The following is a 12,825-nucleotide window of genomic DNA, read 5'->3' as shown; positions in this document are numbered from 1 at the left end:
GAGCATCCAAATCAACCCTGTCTTGGGATCTCCATGTGACATATCTGTCCCATTGTTTATAGAATTGTATAATATGTCCAGCCCTTACTGCTGTCATTTTAGACATTTGGTACAAAATAGTCCATTTTTGTGGATGACTTTTACCACTGGTGGTGTGAGAGAGCTCTCCTGGGCCGATGCCAGAGATTTTTTTTTTTTAACTGATGACTGGAACTTGTAAGGTATGTGAAGCCATTGCTTGTCAGGGTTTATACCACTACTGAGGTCTTTTTCCTCCTGAACTACCATGATATAGAGGAATTAGAAAAGGTGCAGAGAAGGGTGACGAAAATGATAAAGGGGATGGGACGACTTCCCTATGAGGAAAGGCTAAAGCAGCTGGGGCTCTTTAGCTTGGAGAAAAGACGGCTGAGGAGAGATATGATAGAGGTCTATAAAATAATGAGTGGAGTTGAACGGGTAGATGTGAATCGCTTGTTTACACTTTCCAAAAATACCAGGACTAGGGGGCATGCGATGAAGCTACAAAGTAGTAAATTTAATACGAATCGGAGAAGAGTTTTCGTCACTCAATGTGTAATTCAACTCTGGAATTCGTTGCCAGAAAATGTGGTAAAGGCGGTTAGCTTAGCAGAGTTTTAAAAAGGTTTGGACGGCTTCCTAAAGGAAAAGTCTATAGACCATTAATAAATTGGACTTGGGGAAAATCCGCTATTTCTGGGATAAGCAGCATAAAATGTTTTGTACTGGATTGGCCACTGTTGGAAACGGGATGCTGGGCTTGATGGACCTTCGGTCTGTCCCAGTATGCCAATACTTATGTACATGCAAAAGGTGTGTTTATGTGGATTTGATACATGTTTATGTGAATTAAGATTATTAAGTTGATTTATAAGAACTACAAAAGTTTTTGTGAGTTTCCTCAATATATTGTGACTGGAAGTAATCAGATGGTGCCACTGAGGATCCACAGACGGTGGCACCTTACCCACGTAGCTTTGAATATCACGGATCCCTTGTAAGTTTTGTGTAACAGCTGAAAGTGGACGGGTGAGAGAGGAGGTGGGAGGGAGAAGAGGCAGGTTTACAGGTGAGCTTCTCACCTGACATGCAGATACAGGTAAATTCTCCAATACGGTCCAGACAGGTGGCATCGTTCTGGCACGGCATGGACAGGCATTCGTTGATATCCGACTCACAACGGGGGCCGGTGTAGCCCTTCCCACACTGGCACTGGAAGGAGCCCTCTGTATTCACACACTTCCCGAAGTGCTCGCATGGGTTGGCGCCTGGGGATGGGAAGAGAGAAAAAAAAAACACATACAGAAAGCAGGTACCAAATGCATGTGACAAATACCCCAAAATTCATCACCATGGCTACTGGGGAGGCAAACGACAAGAGGCAAATCCATCTTATATCGATTAGTGAATTGGCCAAGAAGACATTACTGAGTTAAGTATTGGACCCCCCCCCCCCCCGCCAAATAATCTTTGAAACAGTCTATCGTTTTCCCAAGGCTTTTAACGTCCCATGACTTCAGGAAAGGAGGGAAAGAATTTCATGGAAAAATACTGTGCAAGAAACCCTTCCCACCCTCCCCCCCAAAATATATAACCTTGCACATAAAAAGAGCTCAGTCAGCTTTTGCTCTCAAGGATACAATTTTAAAAAAAAAAGGGAGGGGGGGGGGGGGGTAAGTCCGCTAAAAACCAGCGTTACCTCTCCCCAAATAGCAAATCAGCAGGCAAATTGCACTGCCACAAAATACACTTCCAGTCCTGACATACATTTAGTATCTGTTAATTCCTACTGGCAGTGGGTTATAAACTGGTGCTTTGTTCATTTTAGAATGTACGTCCTGGTTTTTGTACCTGAATCTTCTTTCCCTCTCTGCTCTGGGCGCCTTTTGCTGTCCTGAGACAAGTGATTTGCAGGACCACCCACCTTATACCGCATCCATCCACCCCATTTCCAACTTTACTTATTCAGGGGCTGATGCAGAAAGCCTGCTCATTAACAGCCAATTGCTGAGCACACGGCTTCTAACGCATAATGTCATGAGAAAGCTTTGCCTATCAACGCAGTAAGCTAATCATATGCAAATTTGAAGCGCGCAGAACCTGTGGGCTAATCAGGGAAAGCCTGCCAGATGCACGCGTCGAGGGCAGCTACTACTGCGAACACATCTGAGCAAGATTAAAGAGTCGCCAATCATCTGCGCGTGTGCTGGAATGTTATTCTACGGAGAAAGATCAGCCTCGCAAAAAATTTCTTGGACATCAAATTTCTGGGATGCTGATTATCTGTGCGCAGAACCTTTTCCGGAGATGGGAAGGCGGTAGAACTAGAGGACATGAAATGAGATTTAAGAGGGGCAGACTCAAGAAAAATGTCAGGAAGTATTTTTTCACGGAGAGAGTGGTGGATGCTTGGAATGCCCTCCCGCGGGAGGTGGTGATGAAAACGGTAACGGAATTCAAAAATGCATGGGATAAACATAAAGGAATCCTGTTCAGAAGGAATGGATCCTCAGAAGCTTAGCGGAGATTGGGTGGCAGAGCCGGTGGTGGGAGGTGGGGCTAGTGCTGGGCAGACTTCTACGGTCTGTGCCCTGAAAATGGCAGATACAAATCAAGGTCAGGTATACATATAAAGTAGCACATACGAGTTTATCTTGTTGGGCAGACTGGATGGACCGTACAGGTCTTTCTCTGCCGTCATCTACTATGAAATCCTCTCAACTAACCATTCTACGCCTCCTCAGACCTGTTGTCCAAGTTCTAGCATTTTATTCATCTTAAGGTCTTCCACGCATTTGGGGCTGAATAGCTAATAGCGTCATTACTATTTATTTTAACATACTGTGGTCACGGACTTATGCAGAAATTTTCACAGAGTGATTCGCCTGTGTGAAACCCTTCTCGCATCACATGGCCATAAAAGGAGCGGAGGAGTGGCCTAATGGTTAATGTAGCGGGTTGCGGACCTGGGGAACTGGGTTCAGTTCCCGCTGCTGCCTGATGAGTCAGCAGTGGGTCGAGATCCTGGGGAACCAGGTTCAATTCTCTCTGTAGCTCCGTGTGATCCTGGGCAAGTCACTTAACCTACTACAACTTAATATTTCTATAGCACTACTAGACATACACAGCAGTGTAAACTGGACATGAAGGGAAAGTCCCTGCTCAACAGAACTTAAAATCTAATTGAATAGATATGGATGGGCTTGAGTGTAAATTTTAAGGAGCTTCGATGTTAGCTTCAGAACGTTTAGTACAGGAACAGTGCAGGGCAGACCTTTACAGTCTGTGCCCTGAGAATGGCAAGGACAAATCAAACTCGGGTAAAAAGTATGAAGTATCACATACCATGTAAATGAGTTTATCTTGTTGGGCAGACTGGATGGACCGTTCAGGTCTTTATCTGCCGTCATTTACTATGTTACTCTTTGGGGTTCTACATGGAATGTTGCTACTAATTGGGATTCCGGAATCTTGTAACTCTTTAGGATTCCAGAATCTTCAGAACTTTTAGTACAAGAACAGTGCTGGGCAGACTTTTACGGTCTACACCCTGATCATGACTGAATAGATAGGGATGGGCTTGAGTGTAAATTTAAGTCTGTGCCCTGAGAATGGCAAGGACAAATCAAACTCGGGTATAAAGTATCACATACCATGTAAAATGAGTTTATCTTGTTGGGTAGACTGGATGGACTGTTCAGGTCTTTATCTGCCGTCATTTACTATGTTACTGTGTTAATTAGGACAGACAAACAGGACAAATAAGGGATAAGGGAATTACTAAGGTGGGAATGGTAAAACATGGGTACTGAACAAGTGAGTAAGGGTTAGGAGTTAAAGGCAGTTAACCCTCTGATACAACAGTAGTACAATGTACTACTAGAGTGTGAGCCCACGAGAGACAGATCCAGTACCTGTAAAATGAAACTGTAAACTGCTTAGGTCTAATACTTGTGCACAGATGTTTTGCACCTGTGCTAGCTTAGCAGGACAGAGGCCTAATTTCTGCAACCTTAACCTACCCAAGTTTGTCCTTTTAATTCCAAACATTTTACCCTTATTTTGTCTGCATGTCATAGGCGGTGTGTGCGGAAAAAATTGTGTGGTTTTGTTTTGGGACGTTTCTGCTGATTTCTGGGATTTTTTTTTCAGCTTGTTTTAAAAATTAATGAGGTGGTGGCCTGGGGGAGTGGGAGGAGGGTGGGCATAAAACCCCAAAAAATCATTCTCCTGTTAATTTGTATTTGATTGGTGTGAACAAGTCTTTAATTCATATCTGTTACTAATACAAGCTATAAGTTGTTTGGCTCTGTGTTATTTTAATAAAAACCGTTGAAACATAAAAATTAATGAGGAAACATTTAACACATGTAAACATTTTTAACCTACCTACATCTGCTTTACGCACATTAATTTAGAGATTTTGGGTGCATACAGTGAATTTAGCATGCACTGCTTATGCGCACAGAAGTTTCTGAATGGAAATCGAAAACCAAAGTAAGAGGGTTTAGACCACACTTCTTTGAAGGTATGAACTCTCTAATGCCATCCCTTGATTCAAGAATCTGGTGTTTGCAGTGTGGCACACCTCTCTCACACTGACCCCTGGCAAAGCAACATCATCTGCCCATCCCTCTCCTGCCTCCAAGATCTCCGCCATGTCAAGCACCTACCAATAGAGCATTCATCCACATCTTGGTCACAGGCCCCGCCAGCAAAACCCGGGGGGCAGGTGCAGATGGCTCGTCCGTTCACCGGGTTGGTGTCACACATGGCGTCTTCATGGCAAGGGTTGCTGACACAGGCATCATCGAGATGGCAAAGGAGACCTAGAGAGAGTGAAAGGGAAGAGTTACAGACAGTGGCGTAACTACGGCGGGGCCACGGGGGCCTGGACCCCCGCAAGTTTCATCCGGACCTCTGGTCTGGCTGGCGGGGGTCCCCAACCCCCGCCAGCCAAAGCCTTCTTCAGCGCCGGTCTCCGGTGCAGCCGCATTCGCTGCCCTGCTTTCTTCTTGCTCCTCCTGTGCAAGCTGACGCTCCTTTACGTGAAACTGAGAAGGAGCGTCAGCGTGCACAGGACAGGAGAAGCAAGAAGAAGAAAGAAGAGCAGGGCAGCGAGACCGGCGCTGAAGAAGGCTTCAGCTGGCAGGAGTTGGGGACTCCCGCCAGCAAAGTTATTTGTTTTTGCGGGGGGAGCGACGAGGTGGTGAGGGGAAGCGGCAAGGAGGCGAGGCGGCACTCAAAATGTGCCCCCAACCTCGGGCTCTGGCCCCCTCCCACCGTGAGGTCTGGCTATGCCCCTGGTTACAGAGGAGGACAGTGTCACAGCTTCTTTACATCCAGAAAGGAAGGGACAGGCGACAAGGCGATCAAGAGTGACGTTACACCGGGAGCTGCCAGGATCCCCCTCAAGGGCTTCTCACCAGTCTTTCCCATGGGGCATTCGCAGTAAAAGGAGGCCACACGGTCATGGCAGGTGGCACCATTGAAGCAGACGGCGGTGGCACAGTCGTCAATGTTCTCACTGCAGCTCTCGCCCGTCCATCCATTCACACATATGCAGGTGTGCCCGCCGATGACGTTAAAGCAGGTGCCGCCATTGTGGCAGGCGTTTGGCTGCAGCTGGCACTCATCAACGTCCGTACTGCAGAACTGACCTGAGGAGGCAGGAAGGTTGGAGACATTAAGATTCTTCAAGAAGTGAAGGGATGAGGAACTAGAAAGAGCCCCCAGACCCATTATCACCATTAAAACACTCAATGTTGTGAAATCATGTAGTCAGAAATCAAATCATGGCCCCTGTGAAACAGGGTGTGTGTGTGTATATGGAAGGGGGGGGGGGAGGATCACCCATTCTCTCTCCTCCCTTGAAGGGCACACTTCCTCCCCCCCCCCCCACCCCTTGTTTGAATTTTCTCTGTGCTCGATCGCTTCTGCATCCATGCCAAATTTAAGGTTTGCCAAAAAAACAAGCAACAAAAATCCCATCTTCCACCATTATTTATCGATTGTGCTCAACATACCGCAATGGGTCAAAAACAGACATCTATGTGGTTTACATAGAAGAAATTAAAAGTCAGAGAAAGAGAAAGACAAAGGAGACCAGAGGGAGGATTTAAAATACTTTTTTTTTTTTACACCCAAAGAAACCCCACGTGACAATGCGGCTCATTTGTGGCTCTCCAGTCTGAAATAGTGTAGGGTTTTGTCCGGCATAAAAACCATGAAAAGAACACAAAATCCGATGGAGGAAAGAAAAAATGCTTTGGAAAAACAGAGAAAACAGCGGCTGCCAGTGCGTTTAGTCCCTTCCTCTTTCTAAGCGAACTCGGTGCTGAAATGCTCCATTGTGAAGGTGTTTTCTCCCTGAACAACTCAGCTGCTGTCCAGTAATTACTTGTGGAATTGGCAAGAAAAACTTTTCCTTTTTAACAGACACCAAAATCACAAAGCAGTTACAAGCTCAGTGTGGAAAATTGGTGGTGGGGGGGGGGGGGGGGGGCATCTATCAGCTAAAACTACTACTGGCCCCTTTCATACCCCAGCTCTACAGCTACCAAGTTACCCATTTCCAAGTGGGAGTTTTGATGCCAGCCCTGGATTTCTGACAAGCCAATCCGATGCATTCTGGGATTTCCTCTCCCATGCTGCTTTGGGAAGTTAAGTTCAAAACCAGGACTGCTATAAAGTCTTCCTCCTAGAAATGGGTAACCTGGCAGCTCTTCAGTTCCAAATGCCAGGACTCCTTTCTGGTCCAGGAAGCCTAGAGGCCAGCAAATGAATCTGGCTAACAACTGCCTGGGCCCTGGTAGTGCTTGTGGCCACCTCATGCTTTAAATTAAAGAAGATATTCCAGTCAACGTTAACTTATTACTGGACAGCAACTGGCCACACAGCATAAAGCACTAACTGGCTGATATTCAAAACGATTTAACTGGCTGATATTCAAAACAATTTAACCGGCTGGAAATAGCCACCGACCGATTAAATCGCTTAGTCACAGCTATCCGGTCATTTTCACTGGCAATTAACTGGTCATCTCCGCTGAAAATGACCGTTTCATGTCGAATTCAAACACAGCTAACTCGTGGGTTTTCCAGGGATGGAGCTGGGTTAAGTGCAGTCAGTCATCCCCTCAACACATAAATAAACTGCTTAAATCGAGCCACATAAATCCTATCTTTAAGCGGTTTGGCTAATGCGGTGAGGGGCTGAATATACGGGTTAGGCAACTCAAAAAACTCAGGCTATTCAATGTCAAAGCCTGGACAGGGCCTGGCATCGAGTATCCAGGAGTAACGCCAGTGGCGGGCAGCAAAACACCCACTGCTGCCAATACAAACAAGCATGGCCCACTCGGGAATAGCTGCGTGCTTTGCGTTTCCTTCCTGCCGAGGGAAGAACAGAAGTAACCTCCATGTCGCGGGAGCCACCCAACAGATCCTGCACCGTGGCCCACCTTTTCACATCCCTCTCCTATCCCCACACCACCACCATCACTCTGAGCATCCCAACATAGAAAAACTACAGATCTGAGCACGCTGCGTAGACGCAACAGACCGCATGGAAAATAGGTGCCGGCGTCGTCTGAAGTCCGTTTCCACAACCCACCACACCACAAAGAATACACAGTAGACCATGACCTAGTGTAGGGGTTCTCAATCCACTGCTGGGGACACACCCAGCCAGTTGGGTTTTCAGAATATCCATAATGAGTATGCATGAGATAGATTTGCATATGGCAGAGGCACTGCATGAGATAGATTTGCATATGGTGGAGGCAGTGCATGCAAATCTATCTCATGTATATTCGCTGTGGATACTCTGAAAACCTGAATAGCTGGGTGTGTCCTGAGGACTGAACTGAGAACCCCTGAACCAGTGCATTATTAAACTGATCTTGTGCATTATTCATTGCGGGTATCTTGAAAACCTGGCTGGTCCTGGGATCCTCAGAAGGTGTTTGGGTCTGGGAAGCTGTGGTATAGATAGAGACTTCACATTATCTATTTGTTTGTCTGGCTGTCCCTTTGTACCTGTCCATTCCGGGGGACACTGGCAGTTGTAGGTGTTGACACCATCCACACAGGTGCCTCCGTTCAAACACTTGTTTCCTGGGCAGTCATCTATGTTGATTTCACAGTTCTGTCCCTCAAAACCTAGACAAGGAGAAAAGGAGAAGAATCAAGCCACCATTGCAGGTGGACGCAGGATCTTGCAAGCATTAAGTCCCTGGCACGAATGCGTCTCGGCCACTCTAGCTGACATGAGGCTGGTGCACTGTCCAGCTCGGCACCGGGGATCCGATGCCAGAGTCTGCATTCTACACAGCTACCTGCCAAGAACGCCCTGTGGATATGTCTGAGCTGAAAGCAGGTGAGAAGGTAGCAGAGTCTGCAGAAATAATCTTGCAGATTTGTTATAAAAGTTCATCAATTTCTTTGCAGCTCCATCAGGAGTCTGAGAAGTCCTTGTAGTAACAAAAGTCAACCCATACATTCCTGCAAGACCAGATCACTAACCTCAGTCCCTTTCCCCTCTCTCTGTCGATAACAATTTCATTTTCCATGCCTCTTTCTAGTCATTCAGTTCCACTAAAACTAGTCCCAGTAAACCAGAGACAGGAAGCTCCAATTCATCATTAGAGCTCCATGCAGACATTACAGTGATAAACAGAAAGCATGAATACAGCACAGACAGCTGAGGAGCAGCTCTGCATCAGAGCTCCATGCAGCCATTATATGTGATATACATAATGCATGAATACAGCACAGACAGCTGAGGAGCAGCTCTCCATCAGAGCCCCATGTGTCATATATGATATACATAAAGCATGAATACAGCACAGACAGTTGAAGAGTGGCATGAATACAGTACAGACAGTGAAGAGTGGCTCTCCATCAGAGCCCCATGCAGGGATCAAACTGATATATGTAAAGTGTGACTATAGCACAGAGAACTGAAGAGCAGAGTTTCATCAGAACTTGTACTGGTGCCTCAAAGATTAACCAGCCAGGTCTTCCCCTCCAGGATCTTGCCCTGGTCCTTTAGTTCCCTCACAGTGCTTCAAAAAGTCTTAATAAAAACATCATTAACCCACTGCACCAAGATCCAATGCACAGTGAGGTCAGCAGCCAGTACTACCCAACAGCAGTGGCATAGCCACAGGTGGGCCAGGGCCCACCCACTTAGGTCTCAGGCCCAACCAACAGTAGCACACATTTAGCAGAATCTGGTGGGGATCCCAGGCTCCACCAGCTGAAGACTTCCCCCTGATGGTAACGAAAACGCTACCTTCCACGATTCCGGCACCTGTGCATGCTCAGTTTTCAGAGCATACCTGCTGCAGACTGCCAAGGTGGAAAGAAGCATTTTCCCACCAGCTGGGATATATATTTTTTTTTGTGGTGGGGAGGGGGGGGGGGGGAGGACACTTGGTGCCCACCCACTTCTTGCCTAGACCCACCCAAAATCTGTTGTCTGGCTATGCCCCTGCCCAACAGAACCAAATTTAGAGGTTTTCTAACAGGGTCTCTTAAAACTCCGTTACCCCTTAGGCTAGATTTGATTCTGAATCTCCCTTTAACTGGTTTCAGTATACACCCCTTGACTGGCCTCTTCCTCAGTGGGACAGGATTTCTGGGGACAGATAAGGGGTAGGGTAAGTGAACACTTTTAAGAATGAGCAGCTGCTTGATGAAGAATGTCAAAAAGCTTTCTGATCTTTGCCCCTATTGGGAAAGGGAGATGGATGTGTTTCAATGACCTATCCTGCCAGAAGCCTATGCATAAAACAAAGAATTCCAACACTCACTGCTATACATTTCTCTGCACCAGGTATGTCTAGCCCGAATAACAGAGTGCAACATGCCCTAAATGCCAGATTTCCCCAGCATCCTTAGTATTTTATTTATTTACTTGTTGCATTTGTATCCCACATTTTCCCACCTATTTGCAGGCTCAATGTGGCTTACAATTGTGAGCAGATTCAACTATTTTGGAAGAGGATATCGGACTGTTTCTGTATGATTTGGGAGAAGAGGATACCTTTGCAGGTAAATATCGTGCTATTCTCTAAATTCATTTCCTTTGGATTGAGAAAATTCCTCGCTTCATAAAGCCTGCAGTGAGTTTTTTCTAGTGAAAAAGGTTCTGGTACTCAAATGCCAGGCCACCCTTCAGGGGTGGAGTGATCACTGAGGGGCCCACCCCACAATAGCCAGGCCCTCTACAACCAGTCACAGAAACTATGACAAGGAAGAATTGATGTGTAGATCCTGAGCTCTTTCATTAAAACTTGGGGACCATGAGTCAGTTATAACAGACAATGGAAAAGGTGCCGGTACTCAGTACCCCCCCCCCCCCCACACACACACACACAAATACCCCCTCAAAAACCGCCCTGCGGAAATGTATTCTGGTGTGTTGGAGACAATCGTGTGCTCCTTCAGTGACCGCATGGAGAAATTAAATATTTATCTTTTGATGAAGATGGAACGCTTGGATGCAAAAAAAAGACATCCAAGAGCCAGGAGTCAATTTCAGCAAACGTGGTCGCCAATATGGGACAGATTACCACAGAAAGCGTGTAGCTAGCCTTTAAATTTGTGACTTGGGATATAGTAAAAAGGGGAGGGGGTACAATGGAGATTTGGATTGGCTCATTGGACAGGTGACGGGATCAAGATCACCATGAAGGAACCACATGTCTGATCCTGACCTTGAGTTATGGAGGCTAATTTTTTATTTTTGGTGTGATGGGGGGGGGGGGGGGGTGGCTGTTTATTTTAAGATTGAACCACCTTGTGTGACTGTTCTTTGAGTGGTCTATAGAAGCTTATGCCTTCCGTTGTATTATATATGATCGTGATTGTCAGACTTTCTTGTGGTTGTCTTCAATAAAAAAATATTTAAATATTAAGAAAAAAAAAAAAGCATGAGCAGTCTAAGTTGTCTTATGACATACCCACTGCCATCGGCTTCGGTGGTACCAGCCTGAGAACTGGCCCCAGTGCTTGCAAAAGGCTTGGATGAGCAAGTTAAACCAGTGTGAGTCACAGCCCTTGGAGGGAGAGAGGAGGAGAATGTGGCAGGCGAGAGATCGAGCGAGACACAGACAAGAAAGTTAGAACAATTCCTCCCGTAACCCAGAACAGAAAGATGAAAAAAAAAATAAAAAAGCAAATTTTCCAGAGCCTGAGTTGCATCTGAGACACAGATGTTCTCAGCAGCAGGAAATGTCCTATAGTTAGCCAATGAGTTATAATTTGGGAGGAATAGCGGTGGTATAGTGAGATACCAAGGATATGGTGAGAAAGAATGGGATTGAAGCACAGCTCCTTCCATGAACCTCAAACTAAAAAGCCCCTTCTGAAGTTTTCGTGCTTCCCCCCAACAGTTCTGCCAATACACCCAACTCCCACCCTGCAGCACTGCCTGCTGACACAGCTCTGTCAACTCACCTCATTCCTGCCCTGTGTTCTGCTATTCCAGCACCAAAACAACAGACACACTTCTACCAGTATAGCTCACTCCAGAACTAAAGTGCAACCTACAGGTGAGGTCAGACGTCTTTGCCCATCACAAGCTGCAGGGCTGCAGCCAGAAATGCAAAATGGTCCGCACAGCAGTACTGCGCTACAGTAACCTGTCATCCTAAGACTTTATCCCAGATTTGTTGCCAAAGAATGTGGTAAAGGTGGTTAGCTTAGCGGTGTTTAAAAAAAGGTCTGGATGGCTTCCTAAAGGAAAAGTCCATAGACCATTATTAAATTGACTTGGGGAAAACCCACTGCTTATTTCTGGGATAAGCAGCAAAAAATGTATTGAACTTTTTTGGGATCTTGCCAGGTATTTGTGACCTGGATTGGCCACTGTTGGAAACAGGATACTGGGCCTGATGGACCTTTTATTCTGTCCCAGTGTGGCAATACTTATGTACTTGTATGTACTTATAAATGCTGAGGAAATGTCCCAGATGGGCACCACTGGAGGCGAAAATCCTCTGCATATCTACTAGTCGGGGAAATACGCAGATTCAAGTTAAGGTTGAGGTCTTTGCACAGTGCATCAGTGCAAATGAGGGAAGAAGGCACAGTGCCGGGGTCATTAACTGCAGGAGAATTTCTGCTCTCACTGCAGGGTCCCAGCACGTGCGATAATCTAATTATTTGAATTGTTTCCTTCCTGGCTCCAAAGTGTTTTCTCTGGGGAGGGTTGCAGGAAGTCCTTTCAGGCTGCGGTCCTGGCCTCTGGCTTTGCTGAACATCCTATGAGTTTCCTGTCGCAGCTGGCATGGCGTCCAGAGTAAGGGGCAGAAACGGGATGAGGAAAGACCGGGCAGATAAAGGAGAGGAGTTTTACTGCGCCAATATCAGGATCACAACAGCTCCCCCACAGGATATCCATCACAATTTGGGATTCTCTACAAAAAGCCACACGTGTTCCTAGATTTGGCTTTCCCTCTTCACCATCCCTGCACTTTTAGGAGTTGGGAGACTTTAGAAAAAAGCAGAGGTGGGCCAGGCTGGGGAGGTGGGGGGGAGTTAGATAATATGTGATGTTTACTGCCACACAGAAGGTTTCCGATTCGATCCTGAATCAGGAACTCTGCGCCCGAGTTTAGGAAGCGTTCACAGGCCCTGGGCCTTAGGAAAGGGGAAAAGGAGATACGATTATTGCCCGAGTGGCTGGATTCGGGTCCGCGACGGCAGGAAGGAACCTTGGTGCGTGGGCCCCGGGTAATGGTGAATGAAGACTCGTGGTGCCAGATCCCGGCTAAGTACAGAGGAATAAAAGAAA

General features: G+C 46.5%; 1 protein-coding gene across 1 annotated transcript in view; it reads right to left on the bottom strand.

The window, feature by feature from the left end:
- Nucleotides 1-12,825, bottom strand: part of NOTCH3 (notch receptor 3) — a 144,013-nt gene that overhangs the window by 51,883 nt on the left and 79,305 nt on the right. The window contains exons 5-8 of the mRNA XM_030197189.1: nt 8,061-8,183; nt 5,448-5,681; nt 4,695-4,850; nt 1,104-1,289 (exon numbers count right to left, since the gene is read on the bottom strand). Coding sequence (XP_030053049.1) covers nt 1,104-1,289; nt 4,695-4,850; nt 5,448-5,681; nt 8,061-8,183 — 699 coding nt within the window. The remainder of the gene's footprint in view (nt 1-1,103; nt 1,290-4,694; nt 4,851-5,447; nt 5,682-8,060; nt 8,184-12,825) is intronic.

This window comes from Microcaecilia unicolor, chromosome 3 (assembly GCF_901765095.1).
Source record: "Microcaecilia unicolor chromosome 3, aMicUni1.1, whole genome shotgun sequence".
In the NCBI taxonomy this organism is placed as follows: domain Eukaryota; kingdom Metazoa; phylum Chordata; class Amphibia; order Gymnophiona; family Siphonopidae; genus Microcaecilia; species Microcaecilia unicolor.
The sequence above is the reverse complement of the archived record's forward strand: the minus strand, read 5'-3'. Positions and strand labels throughout refer to the sequence as shown.